Source organism: Chiroxiphia lanceolata, chromosome 33 (genome assembly GCF_009829145.1).
Source record: "Chiroxiphia lanceolata isolate bChiLan1 chromosome 33, bChiLan1.pri, whole genome shotgun sequence".
Classification (NCBI taxonomy): Eukaryota; Metazoa; Chordata; class Aves; order Passeriformes; family Pipridae; genus Chiroxiphia; species Chiroxiphia lanceolata.
The window spans coordinates 544,374-564,488 of record NC_045669.1 but is presented as its reverse complement, the minus strand read 5'-3'; the positions used below and the strand labels follow the sequence as shown (position 1 = coordinate 564,488).

General features: G+C 58.0%; 2 protein-coding genes across 2 annotated transcripts in view; one reads left to right on the top strand and one right to left on the bottom strand.

Moving 5' to 3' along the window:
• Positions 1-16,457, bottom strand: part of LOC116779921 (tenascin-X-like) — a 34,091-nt gene extending 17,634 nt beyond the window's left edge. The window contains 19 exon segments of the mRNA XM_032674431.1: positions 23-27; positions 766-1,053; positions 1,878-2,153; positions 2,200-2,217; positions 3,275-3,631; positions 4,358-4,714; positions 5,426-5,782; positions 6,503-6,868; positions 7,579-7,866; positions 8,632-9,012; positions 9,609-9,650; positions 11,124-11,417; positions 11,657-11,746; positions 12,172-12,930; positions 13,737-13,890; positions 14,397-14,509; positions 14,978-15,202; positions 15,623-15,873; positions 16,438-16,457. Of these exon segments, the coding sequence (XP_032530322.1) occupies positions 23-27; positions 766-1,053; positions 1,878-2,153; positions 2,200-2,217; positions 3,275-3,631; positions 4,358-4,714; positions 5,426-5,782; positions 6,503-6,868; positions 7,579-7,866; positions 8,632-9,012; positions 9,609-9,650; positions 11,124-11,417; positions 11,657-11,746; positions 12,172-12,930; positions 13,737-13,890; positions 14,397-14,509; positions 14,978-15,202; positions 15,623-15,873; positions 16,438-16,457 (4,641 nt within the window).
• LOC116779940 (estradiol 17-beta-dehydrogenase 8-like) overlaps positions 1-20,115 on the top strand; it is a 120,418-nt gene that overhangs the window by 39,650 nt on the left and 60,653 nt on the right. The window lies entirely within an intron of this gene.

Here is a 20,115-nt window from a genome sequence, read left to right as displayed (position 1 = left end):
GGAGAGGCTCCTCTGGCTCGGCTGCAGCTGCAACAGAGGAGATGGTGATGGGCTTGGCCATCCATGTGTCCATCATTCTGTCCATCCATCAATTATTCAATTATCCGTCACTCATCATCCATTCAGCCATGTCTTCCTCCATCCAAAAACAACCATCCATCCATCCATCCATCCAATCTACCACCCAACACTCAACCCAACTCCCCACCTAATCCCACATCCATACCTCTGGCTCTTCCTCCTCACATCAACCCAGGCCTCCACCCCTGCCATCCCATTACCCATGGAAATTTGTCCACACCTAAGAAATCATGTAATGCCACCAGGAACACTCCATCCATCCTAGCTTCCCCACATCCATCCAACTATTCATCCACCCATCCCGCTTCTTCCATCCATCTGGGCAGGAACCCACCCACCATCCTGTCTGGAATCCATTCAGCCATTCAGTTCTTGATACATCATGGACGGACGATGATGATGATGACAATTATGGATTGAAGATGGATGATGGATGAAGATGGATGATGATGATGATGTTAATGGATGATGAATGAGAATAATGCTGATGGGTAAGGATCATTATGGTGATGGGGAATGATGAAGATGATGGTGGATGATGACAGGTGTTGGTCAATAAGTAGTGGAAGGGTTGATGATTGATTGGATGGTACCAAGGACAGTGGGTTCTCGAAGGTGGGTGGGAATGAGATGGGGATGGGATCCCATGATCCCTCCATGGCTTGATCAATCCATCCCTCTGACCTGTGGTGGCCTCAGTGGAGACGTGGTCGATCCTCTTCCCATCCCGCAGTCCACAGAGATGGAAGCGGTACCGGTGGGACGGGGACAGCCCTGGCACCGTCACCGAGCGGGATCCACCATCGATGGGCAGGGCCTGGGGCTGGCCCTGGGCATCCCGGTACTGCAGCTTGAAGGAGTCAAAGGGGCCCTCGGGGACACTCCACTGCAGCCCCACAGAGCTGGGAGTGACGCTGGAGACCCTCAGCTCCCCCAGCACTGCCCGCGCCTGGGGGACCTCAGATGGGGGAGGTTCAGTTTGAGGGTAGTCAGGCTGGGGCTCCTCTGAGGGCGAGAGTGGCTCCTCTTGCTCAGCTGTGTCTGTGACAGTGGGAATGGTGATGGGCGTGGCCATCCATTTGTCCATGAATGTTTCCATCCATCATTTATCTAACTATCCATCATTCATCATCCATCCATCCATGTCTCTCTCCATCCATAAAAAACCATCCATCCATAAACAACCATCCATCCACCCATCTATCCATCCATCCATCCATCCATCCATCCATCCATTGTATCTATCACTCAACCCAACTCCCCACCTAATCTCACATCCCTATCTTTGGCTCTTTCTCCTCACATCAACCCAGGCCTCCACCCCTGCCATCCCTATTTCCCGTGAGCAATCTTGTACTATAAGAACACGCATACAGCCACCAGGAACGCTCCATCTACCCTAGCTCCTCCACATCCATCCAACTTTTCATCCACTCATCCAGCTTCTTCCATCCATCTGGGCCGGAACCATCCACCATCCTGTCCGGAATCCATTAGGCCATTCAGTTCTTGATCCATCATGGATACATGATGATGGATTCAAGATGGGTAATGGATGAAGATGAATGATGATGATGAGGACGGATGGTGAATGATGATGATGGGGGTTGATGAAGATGATGGTGGATGACGGCGGCTGTTGGTCAATGGGTTGGTGGAAGGGTCGATGTTTGATCGGATGGTGCTGCGGTCAGTGGATGCTCAATGGTGGGTGGGGATGTCATCAAGATGGGATCCCACTATCCCCTCTTGTCTTGATCAATCCATCCCTCCATCCCTCTCATTTTCCCCCTCACCTGTGGTGATGTCAATGGAGACTCGGTCGATCCTCTTCCCGCCCCGCAGCCCGTAGAGGTGGAAGCGGTACCGGCGGGACGGGGACAGCCCCGGCACCGTCACTGAGCGGGACCCGCCATCAATGGGCAGGGCCTGGGGCTGGCCCTGGGCATCCCGGTACTGCAGCGTGAAGGAGTCAAAGGGGCCCTGGGGGACGCTCCACTGCAACCCCACAGAGCTGGGGGTGACACTGGAGACCCTCAGCTCCCCCAGCACCACCCGCGCTGGGGGGGCCTCAGATGGGGAAGGTTCAGTTTGAGGGTGCTCAGGTTGGGGTTCCTCTGGGGGCAGGAGCGGCTCCTCTTGCTCCGCTGTGGCTGTGACAGAGGGGGTGGTGATGGTGGTGGCCATCTGCTTGTCCGTCCACCTGTCCATCCCACCATCCGTCCATCCATCCAATCATGTTTCTTTCCATGCACTCTTTCCTTTAACTGGTTTTTTAACGTCTCCCTCCACCGGATTCTCAAACCACCAACAAGCTGCCCCAACACACATCATCCATCCATTATCCATCCAGCATCCATTATTTTCCTTCTGCCAATCCTTGAATCCATTCCACCATCACTCCTCACTCCCTGCCCAACCTACACCCCCACACTGACCCCTTCCCTCACTCAAGGCACAAGCCAACTATCGGCTCAGCCTCACATGTGCCTGTCCAACCACGTGACCATTTGTCATCCATCCATCCAAAACACCCAGGAGACCCCCATCCATCCATTCATCCATCACCCATCACCATCCATACCTCATCCATCATCCGTCCCTCCATCAGTCCATCCATCCATCCCATCACCTATCCAACACCCAAGCCAACTCCCCACCCAGTCCCACATCCATCTCTCCGGCTTTCTCTACAAATCCCCCCAGGCCTCCACCCCTACCATCCCCCATTTTCCATAGAAAATTTTCCATCCAAGAGGACATGCATCAGGCCACCAGGAGCCCTTAGTCCATCCCAGCTGCCCCACATCCATCCAACCACTCATCCATCCATCCACGTTCTTCCATCCATCTGGGCAGGAACCCACCCACCATCCAGTCTGGAATCCATTCAGCCGCTTCATTCTTGATCCGTCATGGATGGATGATGATGATGATGATGATGATGATGATGATGATGATGGAAGGTGATGATGAGGGAAGGTGAATAATGATGATGATGGATGACAGATGATGAAGATGATGGTGGATGATGGCGGGTGTTGGTCAATAGGTTAGGGGAAGGGTCGATGGTTGATTGGATGGTGCAGGGGTTGGTGGTGGCTCAGTGCCAGGTTGGGATGGGAGGGGGTGGGATCCCTTGATCCCTCCATCACTTGATCAATCCATCCATTCCTCTCACTTTCCCCCTCACCTGTGATGACGTCAGTGGAGACGCGGTCGATCCTCTTCCCGCCCCGCAGCCCGTAGAGGTGGAAGCGGTACCGGTGGGACGGGGACAGCCCCGGCACCGTCACCGAGCGGGACCCGCCATCGATGGGCAGGGCCCGAGGCTGGCCCTGGGCATCCCGGTACTGCAGCGTGAAGGAGTCAAAGGGGCCCTCGGGGACGCTCCACTGCAGCCCCACGGAGCTGGGGGTGACACTGGAGACCCTCAGCTCCCCCAGCACCGCCAGCACCAGGGGGGCCTCAGATGGGCTAGGCTCAGTTTGGGGATGGTCAGGCTGAGGCTCCTCTGAGGGTGGGAGTGACTCCTCTGGCTCAGCTGCGGCTGCAACAGAGGAGATGGTGATGGGTGTGGTCATCCATGTGTTCATCCATCATTTAACCAACTATCATTCATGATGCATCCATCCATGTCTCTCTCCATACATAAACAACCATCCATCCATCCATCCATCCATCCATTCATCCATCCATCCATCCATCTCCTCAACCCAACTCCCCATCATCCATCCATTCATCCATCTATCCTCAACCCAACTCCCCACCTAATCTCACATCCCTATCTTTGGTTCTTTCTCCTCACATCAGCACTGGCCTCCACCCCTGCCATCCCCTTTCCCTGTGGACAATCTTGTAGCATAAGAACATGCATACAGCCACCAGGAACACTCCATGTATCCTAGCTTCTCCACATCCATCCAACTATTCATCCACCCATCCAGCTTCTTCCATCCATCTAGGCAGGAACCCACCCACCATCCTGTCTGGAATCCATTCAGCCATTCAGTTCTTGATCCATCATGGATACATGATGATGGATTCAAGATGGGTAATGGATGAAGATGAATAATGATGATGAGGGTTGATGAAGATGATGGTGGATGATGGCAGGTGTTGGTCAATGGGTTGGTGGAAGGGTCGATGTTTGATCGGATGGTGCTGCGGTCAGTGGATGCTCAGTGGTGTGTGGGGATGTCATTGGGATGGGATCCCATGATCCCCTCATGTCTTGATCAATCCAGTCCTCCATTCCTATCACTTTCGCCCTCACCTGTGGTGATGTCAATGGAGACACGATCGATCCTCTTCCCGCCCCGCAGCCCGTAGAGGTGGAAGCGGTACCGGCGGGATGGGGACAGCCCCGGCACCGTCACTGAGCAGGACCCGCCATCGATGGGCAGGGTCTGGGGCTGGCCCTGGGCATCCCGGTACTGCAGCGTGAAGGAGTCAAAGGGGCCCTCGGGGATGCTCCATTGCAGCCCCACAGAGCTGGGGGTGACACTGGAGACCCTCAGCTCTCCCAGCACCGCCCGTGTCAGTGAGGCCTCAGATGGGGGAGGCTCAGTTTGGGGGTGTTCAGGTGTGGGCTCCTCTGGGGATGGTGGTGGCTTCTCTTGCTCAGCTGTGGCTGTGACAGATGGGATAGGGATGGGTGTGGCCATCCACGTGTCCGTCCATCACCCACCCAATTATCCATCATTTATCACCCATCCATCCACGTGCCAATCCATCCATAAACAGCCATTTGACCATTCATCCATCCATCCATCCATCCCATTACTACCCAACTCCCATCCCAAGCCTCCACTCAGTCCCACATTTGTCTTTTCAGATCTTTCTCCCCACATCTTCCCAGGCTTCCGACACTCCCATCACCTATATCCCATGGACAATCTTCCACACACCGCGACATGCATTGGGCCACCAGGAACCCTCCAGTCATCCTGGTTTCCCCATATCCATCCAAACGCTCATCCATCCATTGAATTTCTTCCCTCTATCTGGGCAGGAACCCACCCACCACCCAGTCCAGAAGCCATTCAATTCTTCATCCATCAGGGATTGGCAGTGATAATGGAAGATGATGATGATGGTTTGTTATGACAGTGGATGGATGATGGAAGGTGATTGAGGAATGATGATGATGATGACGGGTGCTGGATAATAATGATGGAGGATAGATAATGATAATGATGAAGGGTAGAGAATGACGATGATGGTGGATGACAGATGATGATGAAGATGATGGTGGATAATGGCAGGTGGGGATGTAATCATGATAGGATCCCTTGATCCTTCCATCCTTTGATCCCTCCATCCCTCTCATTTTCCCCCTCACCTGTGATGACATCAGTGGAGATGTGGTCGATCTTCTTCCCGCCCCGCAGCCCATAGAGGTGGAAGCGGTACCGGCGGGATGGGGACAGCCCCGGCACTGTCACCGACTGGGACCTGCTATCAATGGACAGGGCCTGGGGCTGGCCCTGGGCATCTCGGTACTGCAGCATGAAGGAGTCAAAGGGGCCCTCGGGGATGCTCCACTGCAGCCCCACGGAGCTGGGGGTGATGCTGGAGACCCTCAGCTCCCCCAGTACTGTCCGTTTCGGGGGGACCTCAGATGGGGGAGACTCAGTTTGGGGATGCTCAGGTTGGGGCTCCTCTGAGGGCAGGAGCATCTCGTCTTGCTCAACTGTGGCTGTGATGGAGAGGGGATGATCCTGGTCATGACTATCGGTGTCTAATCCACATGTCCATCCCTCATTTACCAAACTTTCAGTCATTTGTTATCCATCTATCCATGTTTTCATCAGCAATTTCCAAGCTATCAATCATTAAACATCCACTCATTCATCCACATCTCCATCCATCCCTAAGCATCAGTTCATCCATCCATCCAATCAACCACCCAACACCAAACCCCACCCAATCCAACATTCATCACTCTGGTTCTTTCTCTCCACATGGCCCCAGGCCTCCCCCCTGACCATTCCCCACTTCCAATGGACAATCTTCTATTCACCAGGACATGCATCTGGCCACCAGGAACCCTCTAGCTGTCCTAGCTTCCCCACATCCATCCAACCATTCATCCACCCATTGAATTCTTCCCTACATCTGGGCAGGAACCCACCCACCATCCAGTCCAGAATCCATTCAGAGTTCTTCATCCATCATGATGGACGATGATGACAGTGGATGGACAATGATGATGAAGATGGATGATGATGATGATGAAGATGATGGTGGATAAGAGCAGGTGTTGGTCAATAGGTCAGTGGAAGGGTTGATGGTTAATCGGATGGTGCTGAGTCAGTGCATGCTCAATGGTGGGTGGGGATGTCATTGGGATGGGATCCCATGATCCCCTTATGTCTTGATCAATGCAGCCCTCCATCCCGCTGACCTTCCTCCTCACCTGTGGTGACATCAATGGAGACACGGTCGATCCTCTTCCCACCCCGCAGCCCGTAGAGGTGGAAGCGGTACCGGTGGGATGGGGACAGCCCCGGCACTGTCACCGAGCGGGACCCGCCATCGATGGACAGGGCCTGGGGCTGGCCCTGGGCATCCCGGTACTGCAGCGTGAAGGAGTCAAAGGGGCCCTCGGGGATGCTCCATTGCAGCCCCACAGAGCTGGGGGTGACACTGGAGACCCTCAGCTCCCCCAGCACCGCCCGCATTGAGGGGGCCTCAGATGGGGGAGGCTCAGTTTGAGGGTGCTCAGGTTGGGGCTCCTCTGAGGGCAGTTGTGCCAGAAGCGGCTCCTCTGGTTCAGTCGTGCCTGTGATGGAGAGTGGGTGGTGATGGGCATGGCCATCCATCTCTCCATCCATATGTCCTTTCATCATCCACTGAACTATCCGTCATTCATCATCCATCCATCCATCTAGATGTCCATCCATCCATGTGCCAATCTATCCATAAATATCCATTCATCCATCCATCCCATCCATCATTCAACACCCAACCCAACTTTCCACCCAATGCAACCTCCATTGTTATGGTTCTTTCCCCCCACATCCCTCCAGACCTCCACCTCTACACCAGACCTCCATCCCATTACCCATGGAAAATTTTCCATGCATAAGGACACGCACTGGGCTACCAGGAACCATCCAGTCATCCTGGCTTCCCCACATCCATCCAACTATTCATTTACCCATCCACATTCTTCCATCCATCTGGGCAGGAACCCACTCACCATCCAGTCAGGAAGCAGTTTAGGCATTCAATTCTTCATCCATTATGAGGGATGATGATGATAGTGGATGGACAATGATGATGATGATGGACAGAAGATGGATGATTGATTGATGAAGATGATGGTGGAAAACAGCAGGTGTTGGTCAATAGGTAAGTGGAAGGGTTGAGGGTTGATCAGATGGTGCTAGGATCAGTGGGTTCTCAGTGATATGTGGGGATGGGATGGGAATTGGATCCCATCAACCTTCCATTCCCTGATCAATCCAACCCTCTGATCTTCCCCCTCACCTGTGGCGACATCAATGGAGACACGATCGATCCTCTTCCCGCCCCGCAGTCCGTAGAGGTGGAAGCGGTACCGGCGGGATGGGGACAGCCCCGACACTGTCACTGAGCGGGACCCGGCATCAATGGGCAGGGCCTGGGGCTGGCCCTGGGCATCCCGGTACTGCAGTGTGAAGGAGTCGAAGGGGCCCTCGGGGACGCTCCACTGCAGCCCCACAGAGCTGGGGGTGACACTGGAGACCCTCAGCTTCCCCAGCACTGCCCGTGCTGGGGGGGCCTCAGATGGGGGAGGCTCAGTTTGGGGGTGCTCAGGTGTGGGCTTCTCTGGGGGTGGTGGTGGCTTCTCTTGCTCAGCTGTGGCTGTGACAGATGGGAAAGGGATGGATGTGGCCATCTGCTTGTCTGTCCATCACCCACCCAATTATCCATCATTTATCACCCATCCATCCATGTGCCAATCCATCCATAAACAGCCATTTGACCATTCATCCATCCATCCATCTATCCCATCTACTACCCAACACCCATCCCAAGCCTCCACCCACTCCCACATCTGTCTCTCCAGATCTTTCTCCCCACTCTCTCCAGGCTTCCAACACTCCCATTGCCTATATCCCATGGACAATCTTCCACACACCGCGACATGCATTGGGCCGCCAGGAACCCTCCAGCCATCCCAGCTTCCCAAATCCATCAAAACACTCATCCATCCATCCACCTTCCACCATCCATCTGGGCAGGAACCCACCCACCATCCAGTCTGGAATCCATTCAGCCATTCAATTCTTCATCCATAATGGATAGGCAGTGATAAAGGAAGATGATGATGGTGATGGACTGTGATGACAATGGATGGATGATGGAAGGTGATTGAGGAATGATGATGATGATGATGGATGCTGGATGATGATGATAATGATGGAGGGTAGATAATGACAATGATGGTGGATGACAGATGATGATGAAGATGATGGTGGATAATGGCAGGTGGGGATGTAATCATGATAGGATCCCTTGATCCTTCCATCCTTTGATCCCTCTCATTTTCCCCCTCACCTGTGATGACATCAATGGAGACATGGTCGATCCTCTTCCCGCCCCGCAGCCCGTAGAGGTGGAAGCGGTACCGGTGGGACGGGGACAGCCCCGACACTGTCACCGAGCGGGACCCGCCATCGATGGGCAGGGTCTGGGGCTGGCCCTGGGCATCCCGGTACTGCAGCTTGAAGGAGTCAAAGGAGCCCTCGGGGACGCTCCACTGCAGCCCCACAGAGCTGGGAGTGACACTGGAGACCCTCAGCTCCCCCAGCACCGCCCGTGCCGGGGGAGCCTCAGTTTGGGAGCTGTCAGGTTGGTGGTCCTCAGCTGGGGGTGCCTCAGTTGAGGGGGTCTCAGCTGGGGGGTCCACCAAGGGTGGGGGCAGATCATCTGGGTCAGCTGTGGCAGCAATGGAGAGGGGAAGGTGATGAACATCTGCAGTCACATGTCCATCCACATGCCCATCCAACATCCACCCAGTTATCCTTTATCCATCATCCACCGTCTGCCCCCACCCTCTCCCCACCATCCCATCCCCACCCACCATTGAGCATCCACTGACCCCAGCACCATCCAATCAACCTTCTACCTTTCCACCAACCTACTGACCAATGCCCATCGCATCCACCATCACCACCATCATCATCCATTCACCATACATCATCATCTTCAGCATGATCCACCATCAGCATCCATCATCCAGCCATCCAACCAACCACCAATCCCTCCATCTCTCCACCCTCCCAAGGTCCCAGCCACCTCCCCATCCTCAACCTGTCACCAGTTTCCCAGCCCAGTTCCACTCATCACTCCTTCTCCCCAACCACATCATCATCCACCATCAAGCGCCCACCAATCCCAGGAAGTATCTGTTCAATGATTGATACTTCCCACCTGCCTATTGACCAACAATCACAATCATCCATCCATCCATCATCTATCATCCATCCATCCTTCCCAACATAACTCCATCTCCTGGACCATCTTCTGGTTACCTCCATCCACCCATGCATCCATCCAACCAGGCCTCTTCCACCCTGTGGTGGAGGAAAAAAAAAGTTTTCCCCCTGGAGTTAAAAAAATGGTAACCCCCCCAAGGGGTGTTGACTCTTGGGGTTGAGCCAATGAGCGCTCCTGCGAAATAGAAACATATCAACAACCTGACTGGAAAAGAAGGGTAGTAGTTGTTGTTGGAGGAGAGTGGTCATGTTCTAAGCCACGAGGAAGGGGTCCAGAGCCCTGTTGGGGGCTAGGCCCCCCCCAGCCCCCAGCTGGGGGGCTGCAGGAACCTGGAACGGTGTTAGACTGGGCCAGGTATCTGTAATAAGAGCTGGGGGAGTTTCTCCACTGTGAGCAGCAGCAGAAGCAGCGGCAGAAACAGCACTGACTGGAGAACAGTGGCAGAGAGCCAGAAGAGATAAGAACTGAAGAAGCAGCTAAACAGGCATGCAGCAGCAGAGAGAGAACTAAATTCTACAGGGAGAGTTGGGGTAAGAACTGAAACCAAAACCCTCCAAAACCCTTTTGTGATGTCTCCTAAGTGGAGGGGGTGGACTCCCACTTGAGGGAAGTGCTAAAGTGCAACATGCACCGAAGAGAGGAGCTAAGAAGCTCAAGGTGTCCCAGAGCTGGACTGGGACAGCCAGATGGAATGCTGACGGGGTGCCCTTGGCCCCCCTGCTGTTGCTGCTAAGCTAGCAGCCTGAGACAGAGCATGGGAGCTCTGAGAGAACTCGAGGCAAAGGTTTTCAACTGAGAGCTGCCCAAGACGTTCTGACTCGAGGGAACTTGACCCCTCAAGGAAGGGACCTTCATGGGATGTCTTACACCTCATGATATGACGTGGTGAGGCAAGCCTTGTCCCTGCTATGCAGTCCACAGAACAGAAAGACCCTCACTTGGAGTCAAAGGGCCGAGAGGGGCTTGGAGACACCCCTCATGTGTATCTGGAAAGACATCCAGCTACAGCCGCTGCATGGAAGAAGAGATACTGCTGCTCTGAGAGTGGAAAGGATCCTTCCTTTTCCTTTCTGGACTTTTTTTGGAGGGAGAAGAGATTGATCCATTGTAAATACTGATTTATCATAGGAGAAATAGTTAAAGATTATGATGTATTGTAATATTTATTGGTATAGTGCATTGTGATATAATTCCCTTTCCCCCCATACTGAGTCTTGTATAGTGTCTGGAAAACCCATCTCACACTGGGTTGAGATGTGGGAGGGGGGGCTTGGACTCGAGAATTGGATTTTAGGGGGTCTCAAACCACCACACACCCACCCACTGGTGAGTTCATTCAGTCACCATCCATCCACTCAACTCTCCATCCATCCTATCATTGTCTAGTTCTCCTGGCATCCAATGATCCTTGTGATAATCTGCCCATCCTTCTATTCACGAATCCATCCACCTGCCCATCCATCATCCATCTCTGTGTCTATCTCTCCATCCCTCCCTCTGTCCCTAAATTTATTTCTCCGATCCTTCCTCCCTCTGATCTTCCCCGTCACCTGTGGCGAAATCAATGGAGACGTGGTCGATCCTCTTCCCGCCCCGCAGCCCGTAGAGGTGGAAGCGGTACCGGCGGGACGGGGACAGCCCCGACACTGTCACCGACCGGGACCCACCATCAATGGGCAGGGCCTGGGGCTGGCCCTGGGCATCCCGGTACTGCAGCTTGAAGGAGTCGAAGGGGCCCTCGGGGATGCTCCACTGCAGCCCCACGGAGCTGGGGGTGACACTGATGACGGTGAGGTCACCCAGGACTGGCTTGGATGGGGGTGGCTCTTCTGCCTTGGTTGCAACTGCAATGGAGTGGAGATGGTGTGGGCATGGACATCTGTGTGTCCACCCACATGTCCATCCATCATCCATCTCTCCAGCCCTCCCATCACCTTTCCCCCCCTTATCCTTCCCTCTCTCCATCCGTCCCTTCTTCCTTTCGTGTCTCCATCCATCATCCAACTCTCCATCCTTCTATCCATCCATCCTTCAGCCAACATCCACCCATGCCTCCATCCCATCTTCGACCCTCCATCGGTACCTGTTTTCTCCACGTCCCTCCATGGTTCCATCAGCTCTGTCCCATCCATGTCCCCCCATTGCAGCACCAGCTCCTGATTCCCACCCTCCCCTGCCCCCAGAACAGGCGTCACATGACTTCTCTTCTGCCCCATTTCCTTCATCTCCCTCCCCAGGATGTTCCTCCCCCATCCCCCCCATTCTCTTTTCAGATGTCCCTTCCTCCCCGATCCCCCCATCCCCCCTGTGCCACTCCCCTGTGATGTCCCCTTCCCCCATCCCCTTCATCCCTCAACTGCCCTCCTCCCTGGGACTTCTCTTTCCCCATTCCCCTCCTTTCCCCCCTTCCCCTCCCCTGGACATCTCTCCCGCCATCCCCTGACCGCTCACTGGGATGTCCCTTTCTCCCCATCCCCGCTGTTCTGCCCCTGTCCCATCCCTGTCCCCCCCACCCCTGAGGTGTCCCTTCCCCCCATCCCCTTCCCCAGGACATTCCTTCCCAATGTTCCCCCATCCTGTTCCCAGCGTGTCACCCACCTGTGGTCCCCAGGAGTGTTCCATCCCCTCGGGGTTTGGAGGGGGGTCCCTGTCCCTTCCCCAGGGCCACGTGCCGGCGCAGGACATATTCCAGGATGGCACGGGCCACTGCCGGCACTGTCTGGTTGCCCCGGAGTGGGAAATTGGTGGCCCAGAGGTGGCTTTCAAGGCGCTGGAGCAGGGACCCACTGTACGGGGACAGCCGAGCCACCAGTTCCTGCAGGGAGGGGATACCCGGGGACAGCGGGGACCATGGGGACAGCTGGGACCACGGGGATTCTGGGAACTCTGAAGATAATGGGGACTTTGGGGGCACTGGAGACCCCAGGGACTGTGGGGTTGGAGGTGACCTTGGGGACACTGGGGTCACTGGTGACTCTGGGAAGTTCGGGGGTTCTGGGGATGCTGGCCACACTGGGAAATCTGGTGACACTGGGGACCTTGGGAATTCTGGAGACACTAGTGACCCTGGAGATTCTGGTGACACTGGTGATTCTGGTGACACTGGTGACCTTGGGGGCGCCGGGGATCCCAGGGACCCTCGACCTACGGGGGACGCCGGAACCCAGGGGGATGCTGGTGACCCCAAAGACCCATGTGAACCCAAGGACACATCTGGTGATGCAGGCGATGCTGGTGACCCTGGGGACCCCAGTGACCCTGGGGACCCTTGGGCTGATGGTGCCACTGCTGGAGACCCCAGGGAACCCTGAGGGGACCCTGGGGACCCCTCGTGGGGGGGCACAGCCAGGACAAGTGCTGTGGAGCAAAGGGGACTGGGATCACTGACCTGTCCCAAGAGTCTCCACTGGGGACACCCCTGCCCCAGCTCTGTCCAAGACCCCATTCCCAACGCTGTCCCCATCCCTGGGCCATCCCCCTCCCTGTCCCCATCTCCATGCTCTCCCTATGTGTGTCCCTAACCCTGTCCCCATCCCTGTCCCCATGCTCATGCTATTCCCACACTGTCCCCAAACCCACGATTATTCCATCACTGTCCCCCTTCCTGTGCCATCTCTATGCCACTATTGTCCCCAAACCTGTGTCATCCCTGTCCCTTTGCCGTTCCCATCCCTGTCCCCATCACTGTACCACCCCTGTCCCCATGCCCCTGTCATCACTGTCTCCATACTCATGCCACCACCTTCCTTGTCCCCCTGTCATCCCTGTCCCTATCCCTGTCCCCCTCCCCATGGCCATGCCATTGCTATCCCCAACCTCATTCTTGTGCCATCCCATCCCTGTCCCATGCCACACTGTCCTCACTGCTGTCCCATCCCCACCCCTGTGCCATCCCTGTCCCCTTGACTGTGACACCGTGCCATCCCTGTCCCCACCCCATCCCCATCCTTGTCCCCATACCACCCTCTGTCCCCACCTCTGTCCCTCCATCCCCACTCCCATCCCTGTCCCCAGTGTCCCCAACCCCATCTCTGTCCCCCCCACCCTTGTCCCTGCAGTGTCCCAGTTGTCCCAGGTGTCTCCACTCCTGTGCAGGCGCAGGACCCCAGGCCCTCCCCATCCTTGTCCCCGTGCCACCCCCGTTCCCACCCCCCTGTCCCCACCTGTGCGCAGGCGCAACACTCCTGCTGCTCCCAGGTGAGGCCCCCGCCGGGCCTGGACCAGCAGCTCGAAGGGGCGGCCTGGGGACAGCCCTGTCACCGAGAAGGCCACAGCAGAGCCGGGCAGCTCATGTGTTGTCATGGCCATGGGGTCATCCTGGCGATGGGGACAGTGTTAGGGGACAAGGCAGACACCTTGGGGGGGATACTGGGGACACACTAGGGATCACACTGGGGACACGTGTGGGACATGCAGGGGACACCACGGGGGGGACACATTGCAGGAACACTTTGTGGACATGGGGACACATTGGGGAGGTGTTGGGTACACACTGGGGACACCACGGGGACACACTGAGGTCATGTTGGAGACACGCTGGGGGGATGTCTTGGGCACATGTTTGGAACACACTGGGGACACCAGGAGGGGACACACCGGAGGGACTCATTTGGGATATGTTGGGGACATGCAGGGAACAGCATGGGGGACACCATGGGGACATGTAGGGGACATGTAGGGGACACATTTGGGCCAGCCCACTGCAGTCACACAAGTGGTGTGGGGGTCTCACCCTTCCAATGTCCTTGTCCCCCTTCCCCACATCCCCGGCCCCCATGTCCACCTCATGTCCCCTGCCGTGTCCCCCCTGTGTCCCCACTCACCAGGGGAACAAGTGTCACCCGGTAGCCGTCGGGAGGTGGGGAGGGCCGGGGCCAGGTGACACGCAGGGATGTCGAGGTGCGGGTGGCCAACCGTGGTGTCACTGCGGGCACCTCTGCAGGGACAGCACGGGGACACCATGAGGACACCAGGGGGACATCACAGGGACATCTACGGAATGGGTTGCCCTGGGGGCACCCTGGGACACCTTGGGGATACCACGGGGACACCAGGGATGGGGCACTGGAGGGCCCTGGGAGGGGCACGGACGCACCCTTGGGGACACACCGAGGTGGCACAAGAACCCCCCCATGGACAGGAAAAGAAGTGAGGGAGCACTGCGGATACTGGGATGGGGGCACTGGGATGACACTGGGGGGCAGCTCTGGGAGCACTGAGGGGGCACTAGGGGCCACTGGGAGCACTGGGGGGGCTCTGGGAGCACTGGGAGGGGGCTCTGGGAGCAGTGGGGGGGTTCTGAGAGCACTGGGAGGGTGGCTTTGGGAGCACTGGGAGCAATGGGGGGCAGCTCTGGGAGCACTGGGGGGGCTCTGGGAGCACGGGGGAAGCTTTGGGGACGCACCGATGTCGCAGTGGACGCCCCCCCAGCCGGGGGCACAGGCGGGGGTGCCGCAGTCGGGGCCGCTGAAGCCCGGGAAGCAGCGGCACCGGCCCCGATCGCACCGGCCCTGGTCGTTGCAGCCCCGCGGGCACGGGGGGGGCGGGGCAGGGGGCGGGGCCTCGGCCGTGGGGGCGGGGCAGGCGCAGCTTCCCCCGGCGGGGGGGGCACAGAGCTGAACCGACCGGCCTGGGGAACACGGGGGGACACAAGGTCATGACCCCGCGACTCCCCAGCGACCCCCCGTGATTCCTCCAATGAACCCTCATGATTCCCAGGACCCCCCCGTGAGTCCTCCAATGACCTCCCGTGACACCCCCGTGACCCCCTGTGACCCCCTCAATGATCCCTGTGACCCTCTAAAGACCCCCCTGGGACCCCACAATGAATCCCCTGGGACCCCACAAAGACCCAGCGTGACCCTCCCCCGACTTCCCCAATGACCCCCTGTGACCCCCAAATGACCCTCCCCAGGACTCCCCAGTGACCCCCCGAGACCCCCCAATGACCCCAGTGTTCCCCTTTGTCCCTCCAATGATCCTTCAGTGACCTCCCAGTGATCCCCAATGTCCCAAATGACTCTCGATGGCCCCCCATGTACCCTGTTACCTGTCCCGGCCTGGGGCCCCCCCGTGTCCCCACAGTGTCCCCTCAGTGCCCGCACGTGTCCCTCGAGCTCCCGCAGCCGCGCCAGCACAGCCGCCAGCGCCGCCGCGCACGACTCGGGGGGGGCCTCGGGAGGGGCCTCGGGGGGGGGCACCGGGGGGGACATCGGAGGGGACACCGGGGGGGTACCCGCCCCCCCCCGCAGCGCCAGCGCCAGAAGCAGCAGCCGCAGCTCCAGGGTCACCGGCATCGTCCTGAGGGGACACAGGGGGACATAGGGGGACATAACGGGGACGTGGGGACATGGGGGGACATGGGGTGGGAAACACCGAGGGGGACAACTGGGAGAACCAGGGGGCACCCACGGGGGAGATGGGGACACACTGGGGACACTGGGGACACTCGGGGAGAAGTGGGGACATGGGGGTACACCCAGGGCGGACAGGGGCATCCGTGGGGACACAGGGACACTCATGGGGGGACATGGGGACACTAGAGGGACACCCAGAGGGACACAGGGGACACGGGTGGTGGGGACACTGTGGGGAAACAAGGGGATATGAGGACACTGGGGTGAAACCTAGGGACATAAGGGGACACCTGGGGACGACCCACAGGGGACACCCATGGGGGGACATGACAGGGGGACATGGGGCGTGGGGACACTGGAGGACACCTGGTGAACACGCACTGGGACACCACAGGGGAATGGGGGCAAGTGTGAGGGCACTGGGGGGAAACAGGGGGACACATAGTGGGGACAGGGACATCCATGGGACAGCCACAAGGGCACCCAGAGGACACCCGGGGACACCCACAGTGGGGGGGCCATGGACATCGTGGGGTGACACGGGAAACACCCAGGGCACACAAGGACATGGCGGGGGGATGCAGGGGACACTCCTGGGGACACCTAGACATCAGCAAGGGACACAGGGACAGCTGTGGGGACACCCAAGGGATACAGAGACCCCCCCAGGGACATTCACAGGGACACATGGACATCAGAAGGGGACACCAAGGGGACACCCAGGGGACACAGGGACACCCGGGGGACCATCACAAGGGGACACGGACATCGTGGGGGGGACACTCCTAGGGACACCGAGGGGGACACAGGGACACCTGTGGGGGGACATCCACCTAGGGACATCCAGGGACACCCACAGGGACACAGAAACACATGGACACCTCAACCCACAGTGCCTCCCAGTAACCCCAGTTACTGCCAGTAACTCCCCCAGTGACCCCCAATAACACCAAGTAAACCCCAGTGATCCCTTAGTGACCTCCTAGTAACACCCAGTAACCCCCCAGCAAGCTCAGTCACACCAGTGACAGCAGTAACACCAGTAACCCCCAGTCACAACAGCACCTCCAGCCATTGCCAGCAGTCATCCCAGTCCCACCAGTGACACCAGTAACACCAACAACCCTCAGTCACAACAGCACCTCCAGCCATTGCCAGCAGTCATCCCAGTCACACCAGTGACACCTTTAACAGCAGTAGCTCAAGTAACTAGTAATCCCAGTAACACACCCCAGTAACCACAGCAATCTGTTACACATTCCAGTAATAACAGTAACACCTCCCAGTAACTCCAGTAACACCTCCAGTAAGACCAGTAATACATCCCAGTAACCCCAGTAACACCTGTGCTTCTGAGCATCAGTAGCAATCCCAATAACACATCCCAGTAACACCAGCAACCTCTCCCAGTAACACTAGTTATACATCCCAGTAACATCAGTAACTGCTTCCAGTAATACCAGTTGCCCCAGTAAGACCAGTTACCCCATTCACTCCCACTCCCCCCAGTCCCCTCACAATCCCCCCAGTCCTCCACAATCCTCCACTGTGTCCACCAGTGCCCCCAGTCCCCCTGCTGTGTCCACCAGTGCCCCCCCAGTCTCCACCAGTGCCCCCCATTCCCCCCCAGTGCCCCCAGTCCCTGCAGTCCTCCACAATGCCCCGCTGTGTCCACCAGCCCCCCAGTCCTCCCCAGTGCACCCCAATCCCCTCCAGTAACTCCCACTGTCCTTCAGTGCCCCCCAATGCTCCCAGAGACCCCAGTCCCCCAGTCCCCCCCAGTTCCCCTCCAGTTCCCCCAGTCCTCTCCATGCCACCCCAGTCTTCCCCAGTGCCCTTCAGTGCTGCCCAGTCCCTCCCAGTTCTCCCAGTCCTCCCAATCTCCCCACAGTGCCCCTCAGATCCCATTCCTCCTCAGGGCCCCCCAGTGCCCTCCAGTTCCCCTAGTCCCTCCCAGTGTTTCCCAGTGCCCCTAGTTGCTCCCAGTCCCGGCCAGCGACCCCCTATGTCCCCTCAGTTTCCCCAGTACCTCCAGTTTCTCCCCATTCCTCCCAGTTCTCCCCAGTCCCTACCAGTTCCCCCAGTGCCCCCCAGTTGCTCCCAGTTCCTCCAGTCTCTCCCTTTCCCTCCCAGTCCCCCCCCAGTCGCTGCCAGTCCCTCCCCAGTGCCTCCAGTGCCCCTCACTGCCCCTAATTCCCCCAGTCTCCCCGAGTTCCCCCAGTTGCCCCTCGTCCCTCCAAGTCCCTCGCAGTCCCTTCCAGATCCCCCCAGTCTCTCCCAGTCCCCTCGGTCTCTCCCAGTGCCCCCAGTACCTCCGGCTGGTCCCGCTGGGTTCTCGCTCTGGGCCGGGCGGGGTCGTGAGGGGGGCGGGGCCGGGGGCGGGGCCGTGGCCACGCCTGCCCCGCCCCTCCCAGGGGAGCCGCCCCCGCCCGTGTTTGGGACGTCTCCATGGAAACCAAACAGTTGCTGATGGGGGCTTGTCCTCCCAGTGCTCCCAGTAACCCCAGTAATGTGTCTCAGGCTGACTCACAGCTCCCAGGAACCCCAGTATAGTCAGTCCCAGTGCTCCCAGTAATACCAGTGACACCAATAACACAGCACAGCCCAACCCAGTGCTCCCAGTATTGCAGGACAGCCCATCCCAGTTCTCCCAAGAACACCAGTAAAAAGCCCAGTCAATCCCAGTGCTCCCAACAGCAGCAGTAACGTCAGTGACACCTGCCTCACAGCCCCCAGTGCTCCCAGTAACTTGGCACAGGCTGATCCATGTCCCCCAGTAACACCAGTATGGCCCATTCCAGTGACACCAGCGATGCGGCACAGCCCATCCCCGTGCTCCCAGTAACCCCAGTATAGTCTGTCCCAGTGGTCCCAGAAACATGAGTAACCCCAGTATGGGCTGTCCTAGTGCTCCCAGTAACACAGCACAACCTGTCCCAGTGCTCCCAGTAACACCAGTAACCCCAGTGCCACCTGCCCCACAGCTCCCAATGCTCCCAGTCAACCCAGTATAGTCTGTCCCAGTGCTCCCAGTGACACAAACAATATGGCACAGACCATCCCAGCCCTCCCAGTAACACCAGTATGGTCCATCCCAGTGACACCAGTAACCTCAGTGACACCAGTAACACTGGACAGCCATCTCAGTGCTCCCGGCAACCCCAGTATAGTCTGTCCCAGTGCTCTCAGAAACACCAGTAATCCCAGTATGGTCAGGCCTAGTCCTCCCAGTAACGCCAGTGAAGTTTGTCTCAGTGCTCCCAGTAACTCGGGTAACGTAGCACAGCCCACCCCAGTGCTCCCAGTGACCCCAGTATAGTCTGTCCCAATGCTCCCAGTAACACCAATAATGTGGCACAGCGTGACCCATGGCCCCCAGTAACACCAGTGACATGGGACAGCCCATCCCAGTGCTCCCAGTAACCCCAGTATAGTCTGTCCCAATGCTCCCAGAAACAGCACTAACCCCCATACAGCCTGGCCAAGTGCTCCCAATAACCCCAGTGCCACCTGCCCTATGGCTTCCAGTGCTCCCAGTCATCCCAGTGCTCCCAGTGACACCAGTAACGTGGCACAGCCCATGCCAGTCCTCCCAGTAACACCAGTATGGCCCATCCCAGTGCTCCCAGTAACACAGCACAGGTTCCCCCAGTGCTCCCAGTGCCCCAGCACGGCCCCTCCCAGTGCTCCCAGTGCCCCCAGTCCGGGTGTGGCCGTGACTCACCACCCCGGCAGCAACAACAACAGCGGGGAGGGTGCGGGGGGGCCCCTGGGACCCCCCGAAAGCCGGGGGGAGGAGGGGGCAGGGCAGCGTTGGGGGAGCCCCTCGCGGCCCCCCCGTGTCCTCCCCCACGTCCCCTCCTATGTCCTTCCCGTGTCTCCCTGTGTCTCCCCCCTTCCCTCCCCCCGTGTCCCTCCCGTTTCCCCCCGTGTCCTCCCCGTGTCCGCCCCGTTTTCCTCTCCCTGTGTCCCTCTCGTGTCTCCTCTTTCCCCCCCGTGACCCCCCTGTGTCCCCCCCCGTGTCCCCCCCCTCCCCCCCATCCCGTGACCCCCCGCCCCCGCCAAGGAATTTTCTCCATCAACACGATGAGCTCATACGGGGGGAAGGGCGGGGGGGCCCAGCTGGCGATGGGGGAGGGAGGGGGAGGGGCCCCATTGTGGGGGGAGGAACGGGGGTCCCGGCTCT